Source organism: Symphodus melops (genome assembly GCF_947650265.1).
Source record: "Symphodus melops genome assembly, chromosome: 13".
In the NCBI taxonomy this organism is placed as follows: domain Eukaryota; kingdom Metazoa; phylum Chordata; class Actinopteri; order Labriformes; family Labridae; genus Symphodus; species Symphodus melops.
In genome coordinates this window covers 17,082,266-17,099,422 of record NC_136703.1, presented here as the reverse complement: position 1 = coordinate 17,099,422, position 17,157 = coordinate 17,082,266, and the positions used below count along the sequence as shown (strand labels likewise).

Genomic DNA, 17,157 nt, shown 5'->3' with positions numbered 1-17,157 from the left:
GAGAATATATATAAATAAATACAGGCTAGCTCCTGCTGTTGTACAGCCTGATGGCTGTGGGGACGAATGAGCGTCTGAAGCGTTCTGTTTTGCTCCTCATCATGTCATTAAGTTTGTCAGTGTTTGATTTTGGCATGGTTTGGTAGTGAAATGATCTTGTGCAGTTATTTGTTTTGTTTTGATTGAAGTCTGTCAGTAAAGGCAACATAAATATTTTGCCCATTAATTAATTGCACAGTAAAGTGAACAGTATTGCAAGTTAAGTTCTGTTTGTTCAAGTATTTTTGTCTTTTAACAATGGCTGAATTTTTTTTTATTTTCCCCCCAGACCATTAGATTGATGACACTCCTGTATAGCACACACTCGCACACACACGCCAGGAGAATGTGCAAGAGTCTGCAATCACTAATCAAATATCCCCCCCCCCCCCATCTGTCTGGGACTCTGTTCTGCTGTGGTGGGCTGTCAGCCGTTCGTTTGTACGCCATTAGCAGCCACCTGCACGTCAGCAAGCACAACACAATCCCAAGAACGACAGTGTGCACCAAATCTATTTGTTAAGCAGCCAAACGTCCAAACTGCAACCGTAAAAATGGATTGTGTGATTTCAATGAATTTATATAAAAACAATTAGACTTAGACTGAACTTTATTGATCCCTTTGGGATGACTCCCTCAGGGAAATGTAGGTTTCCAGCAGCATATAGGACAAAATAAAATGTAGCAGGTAACAAAAAGCAACAATATAAAGAATAAGATCAAATAAATAATAGAACACTCTCAATTAAAGTTTTTGAGGGCAGTAACACGGTTGTTAATGACTACAAGTGTGCAGATCATTTTTATTTGATTCTATACGTTAAAAAAAATGGTGTAATACTCCTTTATGAATGTCTAGGTACCCACTAGGGTGAAGGGTTCAATCTGTTGGTGAAATGAGCAACATTTTTAAAACATAGTGTATATGTTGTAAAGAGAGACTGAAAGGAGAGAATATTTTGCCTTTTAATTAAAAAATAACTTCTACTGCGTAGTTTACTGTCAGTTTAGCTCTGGTGTAGCCTTTTCTCAGAGGTCTGTGTAAATGATATTTGCAGAGAGAAAACCCAAGCCACACTGTTGCCTATGGAACATAATCTGTAGTGGGACATATGGAGCGCCATGCTGTAGTCTCTGGATTACTTCCTACATGCTCTTTATTTCTCAGAGGGGGCATTTAGGAGATAGAGCCTCAACTTGTGCCCGAGAGGTGTTCATGAGGAAAAGGCAGCTGTGTAGCTCAAGCTACGTCCACAACAGGAGCTCATGGGTATTTTTAAGATGTTGGTTGCGGCTGAAGAAGATGAAATATTAAATGGTGTTTAAACAAAGCAGCTGATTGGCTCTTCACTCCAGCGGCTGCTTTGAGGAGACAGCAGCAGCAAACTACAGTAGTTTTAATTTCCTGTCAGCTTCAGTTAAAAAGAGATGAAATTTAAAAGTGGGGATGACCGTTTTCTAAATTACAGCCATCAAATGATGGTGTGACTTGGACTCTGAACGTGACCGTAAAGTACATCTATAGCTCATTAAGGCAGTCATCCGTGTTAAGCTAAAATGACACTCAATTTATTCCCTCCATTAAGGCACACTGGTTACATAAACCCCACCTGTCAGTCTGTCGAGCTGGGATAGATCTCGCTGTGACCTGTGTGAATGGAAACCGACGCTGTTCCAGATGGCTTACTGTGATGTCAGTGGAGGGGATCAATGAGGTGGGCACTGCAAGAGACCTGACAGGAATGGTAAGGGGGCTGCTCCCACAGGACGGTCAGGATGGTGTGAGGACTGTGTGGAAAGGACTCTCTTCGTTGGGGTTGTTTCTCTGAGTCCAGTTCAGGATTTTTGGCATTCAAGCATTTTCAGTTGTGGATGTAAGGATTACCTCAGGAAACAACAAATGTAGTCATAGGAAGAGAGAAGGGCTGCATTTGGTGCAGAACTCCAATAACTAATGACACATGTCACAGCAAACCAAATCAAACTCCCTCTGTAATTGTGCTCTTTTGATTTCTTGCAGCAGCTACCCCTGAGGAAACTCCCTAACCTATTTGTTTTTGATATTTATACCTTTAATTATGTATTATCTGAATATTACACCGCGTAAATTACCTACAGTGTCCCCTCTTGTGTACACGTCCAAGTCCATCACACAAATGCACATCCATATACTGTATGGCTGTTTGACTCAGCAGTGCATTATTTGGCACTCTCTGAAACAAAACAAAACAAAATCAAAACTTTTCCACAGCTAAATGATTTGGCTCTTTCTTCCATCACAGCTGAGAAATGTTTTGCAGGGCCGCACTCAGAGGGCCTCCAAGTGGTTTTGCGTCGGTGCAAATACATGAGCGATTTCACGAAATAAATCTGCCAGGCTGCCTGGCACCCACACTGGCACCGGCATAAACTGGTCAGCCAAAGGAAGGAGGGAGAGAGCCCAAGAGTGTAATAAAGACAGGCAGCAAGTTTTCAAGTGGTTGATATCCTGTGGTCGCTGGCACTCCTGATGGGTTCCAGAGTTTTCAAGAGCTACTTTTAGGTGGAGGAATGTGTGGCTGACGGAGCTGCACATTATTAATGTTGACTAGAAATGTGAAAATAGCAGATTCTGTTTTTAAAGAATAGGGATTTGTTATGTGACATTTTCTATGGTTTCCTTGTTATTCCAATGTTCCTGTTCAATTTCCTGTCAAACACAGTAAGATGAGGAACAGCAGCATCAGAGCTGGAGGCGATTTAATGTCTCACTGAGTGACACTCAAACCAGTCTATTATGTGCTGTGACACATGGATATAAATGCGGACCTTCCAGTTAAGCCTTGTTTAACTCTGATGCGTGTATTATGTGGCAGTGTAGTTGTTCTGAAATGTCAAATACAAACTATTTGAAGAGCAAAACTTCTGTTTCTTGGGGGAGCATAACACTGCCCGTCCCAAAGGCAACGTTTTCTTAGAAGAATACATTACACCTGACATTTTCAGCATTGTACATCAGTTTAAATATCAACACCTGTCACTTTTTCTATTGATTTGGCTCTTTATAGTCACAGCAGCCATTTCCCTCTGACATCTTGCTCAGTGTGGGAGGCTCAAATGCCCCTTAATGTTGTAACCTGTTTAAGATCTATAAATCTTGACTGTGACAAACTTTCAAAACTTCACTGCATCTCGATTAAACAGCAACCAAAAGGCAATGACAAACTGAACTGGCCATATTTTATTTGACATATAATTTTAGGGTTTTTACTGATAAAACTGAGAAGAAAATGGATTGTGAAAATAAGACAATTTCAAAATAACGCATAGCTAACCACAGCTGGGTCCCAAAATTAACATTCAGTCAGCACAGCCCTTTTTGTTAGATGCCATACTGCTCTTTACACTATTGTTTAGTTGGTTTATAAAATATAAATATTTTTGGACTTTTTTTGGAGAGACAAGACAGTGAACAGAGAGAGAGAGAGCGGGGAAAGACATGTGGGAAAGGAGCCACAGGTCGTACCTAATCCTGGTCAACCTGGAGGACAACAGCATCAGTACATGAGGCCTGCATCAATAGACCACCAGCGCCCCATAAGTGTTAATGCCTTTCCTATGTTGTCATAAAATACTATCAAATATATATGTTACAGTTAGGAAGTTATGTTAACAATAGACTGTTAACACATAACAATCTGTTGCCTAGCAGCAGCAAAGGAGTTATTAAAAAAATCTAAAGTTTTATCCTGAAATATGGCTCAGTACCTCTTTTTTTGAATTCTCCATGCCTTTTCATAACTGGCACATCCAAAGGCAGTGAAAAGACTGGTTTTTATTTTATTTTTTGTCAGATTACCTGTTTATCTAAGTTTCAACCACAACTGAACACAGCAGTTTGACATGATTACATTTGTGTCACACCTGTCCATGTAAATCCAATGGCTCTACGTGGCTCTAGTCGCTCTTCTTTTGTTGGCATATGGATTAGGAAGCCACAGAAAAAAAAAATCATTCTGTATAGGCTTATGCCTGTCCTTAGACTTCCTCCCACTGTCACAGCTCCGCCTCAAACTAGTCAAATCAGATTGTCCGAGCCCACTTCTTCTGGCTTCTCTAAACCTTTAAATAACAAATAGAGTGTGCACACACCCATCTTAGCTCTGAAAATAATGATCAAAAGAAATGGCGTAGTGGATGTGAAAATTGTTTTGGAGCTACTCTGAAGTGTGATAGTGTGTGTTTCTTTGATGACATAGCCAGCAAGATTGTTGACATCACAAGACTGCAAACTATCTTTTCTCAGCCACAGTCATTCCAATGCAAAGGTCTGTGTCCTGCACAGGATTTTTTTTAAATGGTAAACAGATTTTTTTTTTTGTTTGCTTGTTTTTTAAAAAATTTTTTTTTTTAACTCAAACAGTCTATAGTTTCTTAACTATGGTGCTTTTTCTTGTTTTATGATTATTTTCTTAAACGACATAAACAAAAAATAAATAAATAAATAACAAAAACTATCACAAGCTCAATAGCTCAACATCTTTTATAGCAGCATCAGACAGGGCAGGCCAGATGGGAATTAGTTAGTCACCCATGAAATTTAAACATCAGCCTCTTTATATCACAGAGCAGTTTGTTATAAGGCACCCATAGGACACTGCCCCTGCAAATCTGCTGCACCAATCCTGGCACATACCTCTGAAGTTGTTCGTCATTTGGATTAAAACTCGTAAACACGCTTTTCCCATCTATCTTGAGCATGGGCATCACTAGAGGGAGTAACGGTGAAGCTTGTGGATGAAATGGCAACACACAGCCAGCATGGTAATCAACTCTGCAGGCAAGACGCAGCAGCACCAGCCTGGGCTACAGCGACAATCACACAGACAAACTTATGTTCCCTAATGTGCAACGCTCTTTGCGCACAGTTGCAATAGAGAACACGCTGCTTGAACTAGAAATAAACTAGAAAACAATAGATCCAGATATCCTGGATTGGTGTGACAAAAGATAGTGAGAAGAAACCCATGCACCCACAAACTATATTCACCTCCCCTTCTCCCACAGCAGCTGCGCTGAATGCGACCTGCAGATTCATAAAACTTGAAAGCCCCGCCCACCTGACATCCAGCGTCTGTTTACGAAAAGTCACGGGAGCAGCGTGGAGAGAAAGGTGCACAGCAGAAAATGTCATTTCGTCCTGTAAACAAGGGGAACAAGTACACTTTGCGGAAAGCCAACTACGACCGTCAAAATGTAGTCCGTCACGTTTGTTTCAGCAACATTTGGATGCTTTCTGACATCTGCATTTGAACGTGGAGCCTATTTTGCAGTGGAGCTGTTTAACGTGCTTAAAGGGAGTATTTCTCACTCTGAATTGTCACCCCACTCCGATTTAAAGCAATGGCGAGGCGTAAAAGGCGCAACCTCCAGATTTGCTGCGCGTAAGCCAAGACTGGACTACACAGAAACATCTTCCGGCTTCTGCAATACAAGTGTGGAAAGGGGGGGGGGGGGAAAGGTAGTCGGGGCGTTATGGAAAGCCCGACCGAGAACCCTACCAGGGCTGTGGAGTATTTGAAAGAGCTCAACAAGATCATCGAGACCCAGCAAGAGTTGCTGGAGAGACAGAGGGGAAGGATAGAGGAGCTGGAGCAGCAAGTGTCCGACTTGTGCACAGAGAACGTCTGTCTGAAGGAGGAGTACCAGCGGCACCTGGCAACCTGCAGGCTGCTGCAGGGCAGCAACAGTCTGGTCACACTGGGAGCCATAAATGAGCACATCACACATGAAAAGTAAGACAAAACATCATTTCTATTTGTATTCATCAAAGTTCGATCGTCTCGCAGTTTCCGTCATAATAGTTTAGAGTAATTATTGACAAATAGTTCAACACTGCCTGCAGTGATCTGCAGCTCCAACATGACTTCATTGTCATTAGATGCTTCCCTTTTTACTGTAGCCTTTCAATGTTTACTGATAGAAATGTGGTCCTTGAATTTAGCAAGGCACACTTACAGAGGGAGTTTTCTTGCCCATATTTGGCGACATTCAAGAAAGCGTTTGCTGATTGCATCAAGCCAAACCAAAGTGACCAAAGTGTTGATGGACAAGTATTTTTCTTAACACATTATTTCCCGTCCAGTTGTGTTATTTGTTTTCCCTTTGAGGTCTGTAACTCCATCCATTAAGTGGGAACAATTCAGACTTTAAATCTATTCATAATCAAGAGCAAACACAATTGTTAACTGTCTCTGATGAATCTGCTTTGTCATCCCTATTTCTGTTAGTGTCTAATTTTCCTCGATATGGAGTCCAAACTGTGTCTACATTTTAACGCTCCCAGTTGTGTCAAAGGAGTATTTCACGTACATAGAGAAGCACATTAATCCAGGACATGGAGTGCAATAGCCACAACCTCTGGGATACAGAGCCGAGCTCTTGGAATGGATTCATTATGCAATTATGAATTTGCCTTGGCCCAACCTGCAGGCAGTGGGTTCAGACCTGCAGAGCAGGTTCGGGGGCAGATGTAGTTGAGCATTATATCAGCCGAGCTTTTAGAAAATGGATAGTCAGACCCACTGTCAGGATTACGCTCGTTGCACCTTTGTTTCAAAGTTCACACTGTTAGCTATATATCCAGAACACCCCTGCCAACAGACATTTAGCTCAGCGTTTGACAGGCATCAGGATCATGTGATCATACTTGACCTTTATGTCCAGGCGAGTGTTGATGTCACGAAGATCAGTGGCAGCAAATCAATAATGATGATTCGCGGACTGTATGTCTTTGCTGGCTAATAAAACCCGACTTATGAGATTGGAACGTACTGTAACACTGACCTTTAGCTCGCTCCCTGTATAAATCTCTCTCAGGCTCTATGGCAGTTTTTGTTTCGATTTGAAAATCAGTCCTTCTCCATCTCTCATTCCATACTGTCGCAATATCTGAGCACTGTTTCAGTTCAGCTCTGGTAGACTGACGCAGAGTTTAGTGCATAGCCTGTTGTCACCCTTGTGAACCTGATGGACAATTATAGCTGTTAATGATGCAAAGTGTGGTTTATGGAGGATACAGAATTTCAAATGTAATTTAAATGTGGTCTAAGGCAAGACTGATCCAAAGATTTGCAAAAGGTCATTGTTTAACAGAGAAATAGTGTCTGTGTTCTTCAGTTTAATTCTTCCTTCAACTTCTTTCCACTTTCCATCGTCAGTGACACGATGCTAACCTGTGCACTTCAGATGCCCTTCTCTAAGACTTTCTATCCCAACTCCTGGTTTTCCAATGGGATTTTAAGGATTCCCAAGGCTGGGTGTCTTTTTTTTAATCTCCCTTTTGAATGCAGTCTTCCAAAGGGAGATACAAGCATCTGCTTGAATGCTTAAAGACATTTTTAAAAGGTTTATTTTTTGAGCTAATTATGGCTGTGATTTAGATATAAGACAGTGGATAGACTTGGGAATGACATGCCGGAAAGGAGCCACAGGAGGGATTTGAACCCGGACTCCGTCCTCTGTATGTACCACCTGGCTGCCTGCACCCATTGAACGCATATTAAGACATCATCTTGGGCTTTGATGACTTGTTGTTGGATACCTATGCTAGCTGCAGGACTCTGATGGCAATAACTGTCTGTTGGTTGGTCCACCTATCTCTCCCCCCCACCTAAACTTAAATGCCTAGAAAATAATTTAATTTTTCAAAGACTTTGGTTCAGGACTTAAAGGCATGGTTGGTAATTGCCGAAAACTAGTTTGATTTTGAAAGTAGCATTCCATCAGTGCTTCGTCTGCACAAACCTCCTCCCCTCTGTGCTCCCTCAAAAGCCATGCCCCTCACTTACATGCACAAGCGCCATTGATCCAGAAGCGGACCTCAGCTCATGCTTAAAGTGCGGGCTCGTGCATGCACGAGGTAGAGAGCGAGCAGGGAGACAGGGAGGCATAATTGCTTCAGTCACAGCTTTGGGTTGGTGTATGTTAGAAAATGTTTGGAACATCTACATGGTAGCAGCAGAATGTGAATCTTGTTGATATTTGATGGACTAAATTATGCATCAAAAACAATTTGTTACACAGTGAAGTGTGCAAATAATATTAGTAGACCTTAATCAGTCACCTGAACAGCTTACTGACTGCCTACATCCTACATGTCCATATTTTTTTTCTTTTATCACTTCAAGGTGATAATTATTGATTTATTAGTTCACTGCATAGACGGACAGGAGACTCCTAATCCCATCTTTTACACATTTTTGAAATACTTCTGGACACCCCTAAAAGATCTACGTCCTCTGTCCACTCCTTAATGTGACAGGCACTTAAATAAGTATAAGCTGGTGTTCACTTTGAACACACAAGAAAACAGCTGAGAAATCACAAGTATCACAGCAGGCCTGCACAACACAATCAGCAAACAGGAAAGAGTATGATTGTTTTTACGAGGCAGACAAAAGATGCGTCCTCCATTAGAAATATCCATTCCATTAGCGGACGGGAGGCACATCCAGCTACCAGTGACATGATAATCTTTGATTAAGGGTGACACTTGTGTTTGACAGTATGCCAAGAATGTTGACACACTGTCTTTGTGCTGTATGGCCTTGTCTTTTCCCCTCTCGCACGGGTGGTTGTCATTCTCACTGTGCAACCAGGAACTGATGTACCCCCCTAAGTACGCTGGAGGCAGGAGTTGTGTCAAATGACTGCCCTTTTTTCTGCTACCATTATTTAGTTTGGCTTCCAGTAGCTGCTCAGAGCCATGTGGTAAATGTAGGTATTATGGCTTCACCACTACCTGGCGATCTCATGTAAACTTTGCCTGGGTCTGTTGAAGGTGGCGATGCTGTTTAGATTGCTCTGGCCACTAAGGGCCCTGTGGTAGTTTATGTCACTTATCAGCAGTGCTTAAGGGAATATCTAGAATAAAGGGTTAGTCTATCCTACCAGCACCTGTCTTATTCATGAGGGCACAAGTATCTTTTGTGTATTTCAAAGAGACATGAGAATACAAGTCCTGTTTTGTATGCTGTGTGATTTACATTTATCTTTTGTCCAGTATCCACATGGGTTTATCAAAGTCCCTAAAGCCCTAAAGTGTCTCTGAAAGGGTACTTCTGCATCGCAGTTGTTTTGAACTTTTGGAATTATACTTTTGAGCCTTCTAGCTAAAACTTAGTTAAAAAGATCGATATGACATTCTCATGTGTCTGTTGCTTATTATGAATGTACAGCTGCATAAGAGATGATTTGCTTTGTATAGCATAGTATATCACAAAGACTGTAAACAGCTCGTCGAGGTAAGCCCACAAGTTACAAAATCCTCCCAGAACCTCTGAAGCTCAACAACTAACACATTATATTGTCAGAAAAAACTTGAGGGAAAAAGCTAAGTACAATTGATTTTTCCTTAAATGCTGAGTCATGAATCATCTTGCTGTGGCCAGCTAACTGTTGAACTCATGGGTGTTTTACTAGGACGGAATATCAACAGGGGAGTCATGGAAAGTTGATGCAGTAAGGTTAAATGATGTTTCTTTTTCTTTGCATGTTATTGTCAACCTTCAGTGACCCTACCTTACATCCATGCAAAGTTCTTTTCCTGCTTTTGTTTCTTTTTTTTGCTTTTAGCTGGTATAAATCTACATCCTACTCGTTTAATAAAGTAGTGCAGGTGGACACATTACATAGATGGAATTCTTAGTCTCAATTGCATCTCATCTCAGTGTAGACAATGTTGCTTTTTGTTCATTATAGTTGCTTCCTTTTCCAATTGTTTATCAGCTGTTCTGTCAGTTACTAATAGTCGTTTAAGGTGTCATCGTTAAGTCATTTTCAGAAAAGTAGAATGTAAGAATGAAAACAGTGTAAACGGTGTTACAGTCAAACATGTTTAAAGACGAGTTATCCGTCCTCTACCAAATAAAACACAAGACTGTTTTTTTGTTATGTTGGGATGACTGGTAATGAAAGGCTTCCTCCATGTGTGTTGTTTGAACACTTTTCCCCAGCGAACACTTTAAAAAAAAAAAAAAAACACAACTCAGAGAACAGGAAATGTGATGCATTACTGATAGTGGATCCTGTGGTGCCAAGTCAACAGATTTCTCTGTGAATTCTGCTGAGCCTGCTTCCACACACGGTGTCTGTCGGTTTGCCATGATGTGCCGCTTTTTCACTTGTATTGAATATCCTATCGATGTGCACTGACCCTGATGTCGATCCATAAACTTGCCCACCTGGGCGATTGTTACCCCTCGGAGCTGGGTTGGCAGAGTCACCAGAAGATGAGTATCACAGTTTATTTAGAGTTTTTAAATTTTAAGTTTGAAAATAAGTCAACCGATGGTTGAAGCACACAAAGAATTTAGCAATCACACACAGATCAGGTTTCTCCTGCTCATGGTTACGGAGATGCCTGCTGTGTCAGCCCTTTAGTCCAGCAGTATTTATGCTGACCCCATGCAGTTCTCTCTGCTAATGGTGTGTGTTTTTCAACAGCATTATACTGTAACTTGTATCCCGTGCTCACTTAGGAATTAAATGACAGCCATAACAGAGATTGAGTTGCACATTCTTGCAAAAGTATTGTTAATAATGGATTTTCATGGGCAGTTAAGTCTGACTTTAGTAAATGCTTTTGCAGACTTTCGAGTACACACCTGGTCCGTCTGTTAAGAGTATATCTTAGTAGCAGTGATGGAAAGCAACCAACTAGATTTGCTCAAAAAGTACAGTTTCTTAATTTTCAATGTGCTTTATTGAAGTACATCTCCGCTGCCTCCCCACAGTTTGTAGACAGTGGAGAAGTTTTATTTGATTAAAGAACTGTTGAACATTAATCTGGTTCTGCTCGAGGTTTCTGTGTCTTAAGGGCAGTTTTTATCTAACTTTGCTAAATGTAGCCGAGTGCTGTGCTCAAGATGGATCAATGGTGGGTCTTTGTGGATAATATAACAGTGAGTAAGATCTAGACCTGCTCTTTAGTAAAGAGCCTTGAGATAACATTTGTTGTGAATTTTGGCTTTAAAAATAAAGATTGATTGAATAAAGAATGAGTGTAACGGTGTGATTTTACTGTGTGTGTCCGCCAGCTTTAGTGAATCGTAACTATAAAGATAACAGTATTTTATAGCAGGGGAATTCAAACATATCCAAACTTTGTGAAGTCTGAAACGTGATGAATTGCTGGAGATCAAACTACAATAGTATGAGAAGAAATAAACAACAAAGCAACGTAAGACAACAAACATGAAATATACACATTAAGGCAGCAGTAATATTTCTCCAAATCTCTTATATATAATAGTATAACACATATAGGGATCTCATTTCTGCTTAATGAAGATTTTTTTACACTTGTGTTTTAAGTAACTTTGGCAGAAAATACTTTTATATGAGTGATCATTTTTAAAAATGCAAATACTTCTTCCATCACAAATAGAAAATGTTGATGATGCATGGTGGAGAACATGTTGATCAGGGTGGATCCACTGTGATCCTGTGAATCTATACACTTTAGTTATGTAACGGTGCTTCTCTGGCTCTGTAGTCTTCTTTATGATTTTCAGTGCTGCATGTATTTACTCACCTACATTTAGCATTCAAATACTGTCTCAGGCCCAGAGAGTCAACAGAGTGTAAAAAATATTAAGGATGCTGCTGCCTTGGCAGAAGAGATAACTTGTCATTTTATGCTCTGCCATGTAGCAAAGCTTTATTTAAACAGATTGTGTCTTTACACCCAAAGCATGTTTAGAGTTTCCTACTCATTTCTCCACAATAGACAGCTGGACATTCATTTGTTAACTTGAACCATTCTGCCATTACCACAGAAAATGATATTCAATGGAGTGTTAAATCTCAAATAGGCACTACTCGATTTGAGTGTGATGCCTGCAGTGTTTGTGGACTCAGATCATCTTTTCAGACAGTCATTTACATTCTGTACAATTCCCATTTGGTGCAGAAGCATAAGTAATCTTTAGTAATCAAATATTAATGAAGAACGTTGACAAATCATGCAAATTCAAACTCTCTCCCTGTTAACGTTCTAATGGAGCTAATATGACTGTTAGAATGGTGATGAATGAAAAGTAAAGCTCTCGAGTTGTTGCTTCTGTGCCAGATCTCAGCTGTGTGCCAGAAACAAAAAAACACATTTGAATTATGTGCAGACTGTACGTATACAACCATATTTGTGTGGTTTACAATCATTGCACATGTTCAGCTGCTATTGACTCTGATGCTGAAGATCTATTTTACAAGTTAAAGTATCTACATAATGATAATGAAAGTTTATTGTAGAATATAATTTTTAGGAAAACATATGCTTAGTCAATAAAGTTTTTTTATTGTGTGTGTGTATTGACTTTTTTATGCCAGTTTGACCGTTGATTTGTGGCTTTCATCTGCTCTAAAATCTAAATTGTATCGAGGAATAATAATTTGTTACCAAATTGTCTGATGTAGTCTTGTCATATGATCACAACTTTACTCCCATAAAGGATATCAGTGTTTTAACTATTGCTGTAATGATTTGTCAACAAGCAGGAAATGAATCAGTTGTTTTCATCAATTGATTTTTAAAAATAAATGTGATGGTTTTCGTTTTGAGTGCACTTCATAACTTTGAATTTGGGACCGTTTGAAACAATCAGGCATCAGGTCCAAACTCTGAAATGAGTGCATTGAGAGCTAACTCTCAAACTCTAAAATTGCATTGTGATTTTAGATCACATATGCTGTTATCACTTTACTTTATCTAATTGCTACACTGTAGACATACAGTACATCTCCGGGTAGTTTGTAAAACTGTCAATCAGAGGAGTTACTGTAGTCAATACGTATTGAAGTATTTATAAAGGTACTTTTAGGTTGTCGATTTTGGCTTTGCCTTTATTCTCTCTCTGAACTCACTGGTGGTTTATATATTGCCTTCTGTTGTAGTGGCAGTGACTGTGTCTTGGCTTCTTTCATTGTAATTTGCAGCCTCAGAAAACCTCAGCAGCTCAGTCGCCTGGATGGAGCCTGAAGACTGCAGATTAGCAAGTTCATAAATGGGTCATCCCAAGCCAGTGTAACAGCTTTAGCATGTGTTTTTGGACCCCTCAGGAGAACATAATAGCATGATGGAGAAGGCTTGTGGGTGCCGGTCTCCACCCATTTACCGTTGGATCTGCTGAACAATCAGTGTGCCAAACAGAATTTACGAGCACGTGAACTCCATCTCTCCAGCTAAGCCCCCTCTAATGAAATACCCCTGCTAGATTAATGTCTACACAGGGATGATTTGCATTCAGACCCACCTATAAATCTTCACCATCGGCCAAAGACTGTTTTCAACTTGCCTTCAAAGTCAACTTCATGCTGCCTTCCACTGAAATGTACTGTTGCTCCTTGTATCTCTGTATGTATGCGTGTCTGCGGTGTTGCAGGGAAGAAGCCATGTACCATGACCTCAGGTTCCCTTAATCAGGTCTATTAGGGCAGAGTAAAGGCTGGATTGTGTCCTTTGATGTAGCAGGTTGCCCTGCAAGAACAGCTAATGATGGCTTTAATGCATACTGTTGGCTTTTTTAGATACATGGAACGGCTACGCCAAGCAGAGAGGGCCCAGCAGAGTGAGAGTCAGGAAACCATATTGAGTTTCAACAACCAAACTAGTGTTGAAGAGAAAAACAGCAAAAAAAAAAGTCCTGTTTTAAAATGCTGTGACATTTGCGAGGTTAATATGTGGCTGTATGACTACAATGTGTTTGCATTTGCAGAATAATGTACTTTTTCCAGGCATCTTTTTTTCAAAACCAAAAGATTCTTAATTTTTGAGGCTCTAGATAATCTGAAAGTTGACTTTGTGTCCCCTTTGGTTTTATGTATAGATAAAAATGTATATCTGATGATATGGGGTGTTTTACTAAAGCCAATCTACTTACAATGTTTAGCCAACAGCTTAAGTCAAATTTACAAAATCTATTTATTCTGGTTTGCCCTTAATGAACAGAAAGATACCCTGTGGTGTTTTGAATGCTAGTTTGAACATTATTTTTTTTTTTACATCGGAATAGGTCCCTGTGTTTGTCTGCCCTTATGAATATATGTATGCATGTTAGGGTTCTACTCATTAAATTGTAAGAGGTAAATGGAATTGAGCTAGTATAGTGCTTTTATAATCTTCTGACTACTCAAAGTACTTTTACACCTTCCCATTCACACACTGATACACTGCGAGTCAGAGGACTCGCAATTCTGTTCGTACCAGTTGTGTGTATAAAAAAATCTGGTCAAAATCAGCAGATTATGTTACCCTTAAAGCTATGCTAACTATTTCCCTCTATTTTCATTGTTATTAAGTAAAGCTCTATCGTAGGTGGTGAAGGCCAGAAGATACCTTCTATTGGGACTGTTATAAATGACTTTATAAAAAATACAAAACAATTCAGACATTTAAGGCACGTTAGAAGCAAAACAACTCTTTATTGTTGTGTTTCTCTATTTTGACTGTTACAGTTGTTGGGAATTGCAACCTAATATAGTTCGTATCACGTTTCCACCCTTTAGCTTCCATCTAGCTAAGCCTTTAGATGTTTTTTTGCTCTCTTTCATCTTTCCAGAATGTGATCAACACTAAAGTAGCACACTTGCCGAAGCTAAAGTACAGTCTCTTGTTCATTCTTTATCTTCTTCACAGTTGAACCAATTATCCGTCTCACAGCTGTCAAAACCAGCTGATGCAGCAGCTGAATCGAAGGTAATTTGTAGCCTAGTACCTGTGGAGGGCTGTTTGAAAGGCTGCCACTGGTTTTCTGCCAAGTGGGAACGCTGTGTATGTGTGTGTTTGTGAGTGTGTGGATCGCTGACGAGGTGGAGGCTGAGTCAACAGCTAAACACAGATGAGAAGCTCCTGCTAACACGTCTTTTTATTTGTCAGCGAGATGTCAAACATGAACTCCTTACAGATGGCCCGCGCCTGTGACAACCAACATTTGGGCTAAAAATTCTGTTGAAGTATAGTTGGGAGTCATGTAAACAATATATGTGTTAGTAGCTCACAACAACTTCTCTGTGATTTGTATGTGGATTCTTGTGCCTTATATTCTTTTTCTCTTTTTTTTTTTTTTTTTTACTTATTTGACCATATCACTGTCTACTATTAACAGGCAGAGCGTGTCAGTTCTTTCCATTGCCTCTGCTCAAAGGTGTTGAACTATAATCTGTGTGTTTCTACTCTGGCTGCTGTTGTGTGTGTGCTTCTGCTTGTGTTTTGTGTAACCCTGGAGATTCAGAGGGCTGATCTAAATCCATGCAATATGTTCAGGAATGCAGCCAGGGTGAAAGTGAGATTTGCTTTTTTATCCGACTCCGTCTTTGCTCAGTCAGGTGCTTAGGAGTATCAGGGTTGGAGGAAAGGGCACTCCACCTTTTATGCAAAAGCCCCGTCAGAGATCTTGGACATTTGTGTCAGATTCGATTAAACTGGACTCGACTTAAATGTCAAACTATAAAAAAATTTAACACAAAGACTGCAGACAGTAAAGCAACATATTGCGAGTGAGGCAAAGAAATAACATAACCTTGTTTTGAGATCTCAGCCCTAACTTTATCATTATATTTCAGATCTGTAAGCTCTAAGACGGATGACTTTTCTTCCAAAGGCTCATCAATAAAGGCTCCGCTCGCAGCTGGACGACAACACTGACGAGTGACAGGGGCAGTACATCAACTTTAACAGAACCAGCACCTCTGCCGCTGAACTTCATGCTCTTTGTCATTTTGTCTGAATAATATATTGACTATTAGAGCAATGTCAGGTCGGTAGATGGTGAAAAATGAAAGTGAGGTGGACTGTTTGTGTAGCAGCTTTCAGCAGTGTGTGCAAGTGTGTGTAAATGTGTGTTTAAAGTGTTGTAGCCCTCCATTTATGAAGGAGCAGACAGCCCGTGGGGGTGACACACCGGCAACTCCTTAGAGAAACATAATTTGACAGCAGCAGGAGAAGCAAACCACTACAGCGGACTGGACTGACTCATTAGATCTGCTTAGCGAGACACGTTTCTGCCTGTAATTAGTCGCTGATTAATACAGATCATTTAGATCTCAGTAATGGGAACGCCACAAGTATGTAGCGCTTTGAGGGCTGAACTCGTGATGAATGCCCTTCATTTATTCACTGGACTGAGAAAAAGGCCGAAGCCATGCAATCATGCCACCATGCATGCAACTCATTGGAATATAGGAACAGAGAAATCGACATGAAATAGATGATGCTGCAACATAATCTACAGTGCAGCTTTTTTTTTTTTTTCTTCAAGGAAAAGTCGTCTCATAAAATTCTTAGAATAACTGTGAAATGACGTACAAGAATGTCAAGCTTCTCAGTGTCCCTGTAAGGAGCCTGTCAGCGTGAAAGCGATGTTACGAGCGCAAGTTTAAGTCATCAGTAATGAGGTGACGTTGACAGTGTCGTGAATGCAGACCCCAATATCGCAAAAGTGATGTTCCATTTTCCAGCAAAAAGTTTTGTTGACTCGATGTTACTTCAGATAGAAGTTTCCTCACAGCTTGATTTTCTCCCCACTCAAGCTTGAAGCATTTCACGGCTGTCACGGTTTCATTAGAATGACACAGTATATTCAGCAAAGCCAATAACTGTTCGGGTAACTTAGGGAATAACTCTGGTCTAAGCGGTTCAGTTAAGGACTCTGTGAAGTTCATAATGGAATTCCTGCTGTTAGCTTCCTCAAGCGTAGTCGAAGATGAAGTTAGGGGTGCACATCCTGATTTCTTTAAGTGGAAGGATGCTTTGGGAAGAAAAGGGAGAGTGGGAGCCAAATATGAAAAGAGGCATTCAATAAGGCTTTGCATGGAGTGTAATCTTAAGTTCACATACCTTTTTAAAAACATGCCATCAATCACACACCTTGGACCACCTTCTAATTACCTCTGAATTCAAAGAACCACTTTCTTTAATGCTTTTTTTTCCCCGAAATGTATAATAAGAGTGGCAAAGGGATGAAGTGCTGAAAGTTTTTCTTCAAGACTTAACCCTACTCAATATTTTACAGCATACAAACACAAACAAATAATGGGTTGGTAATTACATTGAGCAGTGGTTTTTGGAAAGAGACTCTTATG

At 40.2% G+C, this 17,157-nt stretch overlaps 1 protein-coding gene across 3 annotated transcripts in view; it reads left to right on the top strand.

Moving 5' to 3' along the window:
• Positions 1–5,141: 5,141 nt before the first annotated feature.
• iqsec1a (IQ motif and Sec7 domain ArfGEF 1a) overlaps positions 5,142–17,157 on the top strand; it is an 81,086-nt gene continuing 69,070 nt past the window's right edge. For all 3 annotated transcript variants that reach the window (XM_079359195.1, XM_079359194.1, XM_079359200.1), the window contains exon 1: positions 5,142–5,813. In XM_079359195.1, the coding sequence (XP_079215321.1) occupies positions 5,554–5,813 (260 nt within the window). In that variant the 5' untranslated portion in view covers positions 5,142–5,553. The remainder of the gene's footprint in view (positions 5,814–17,157) is intronic.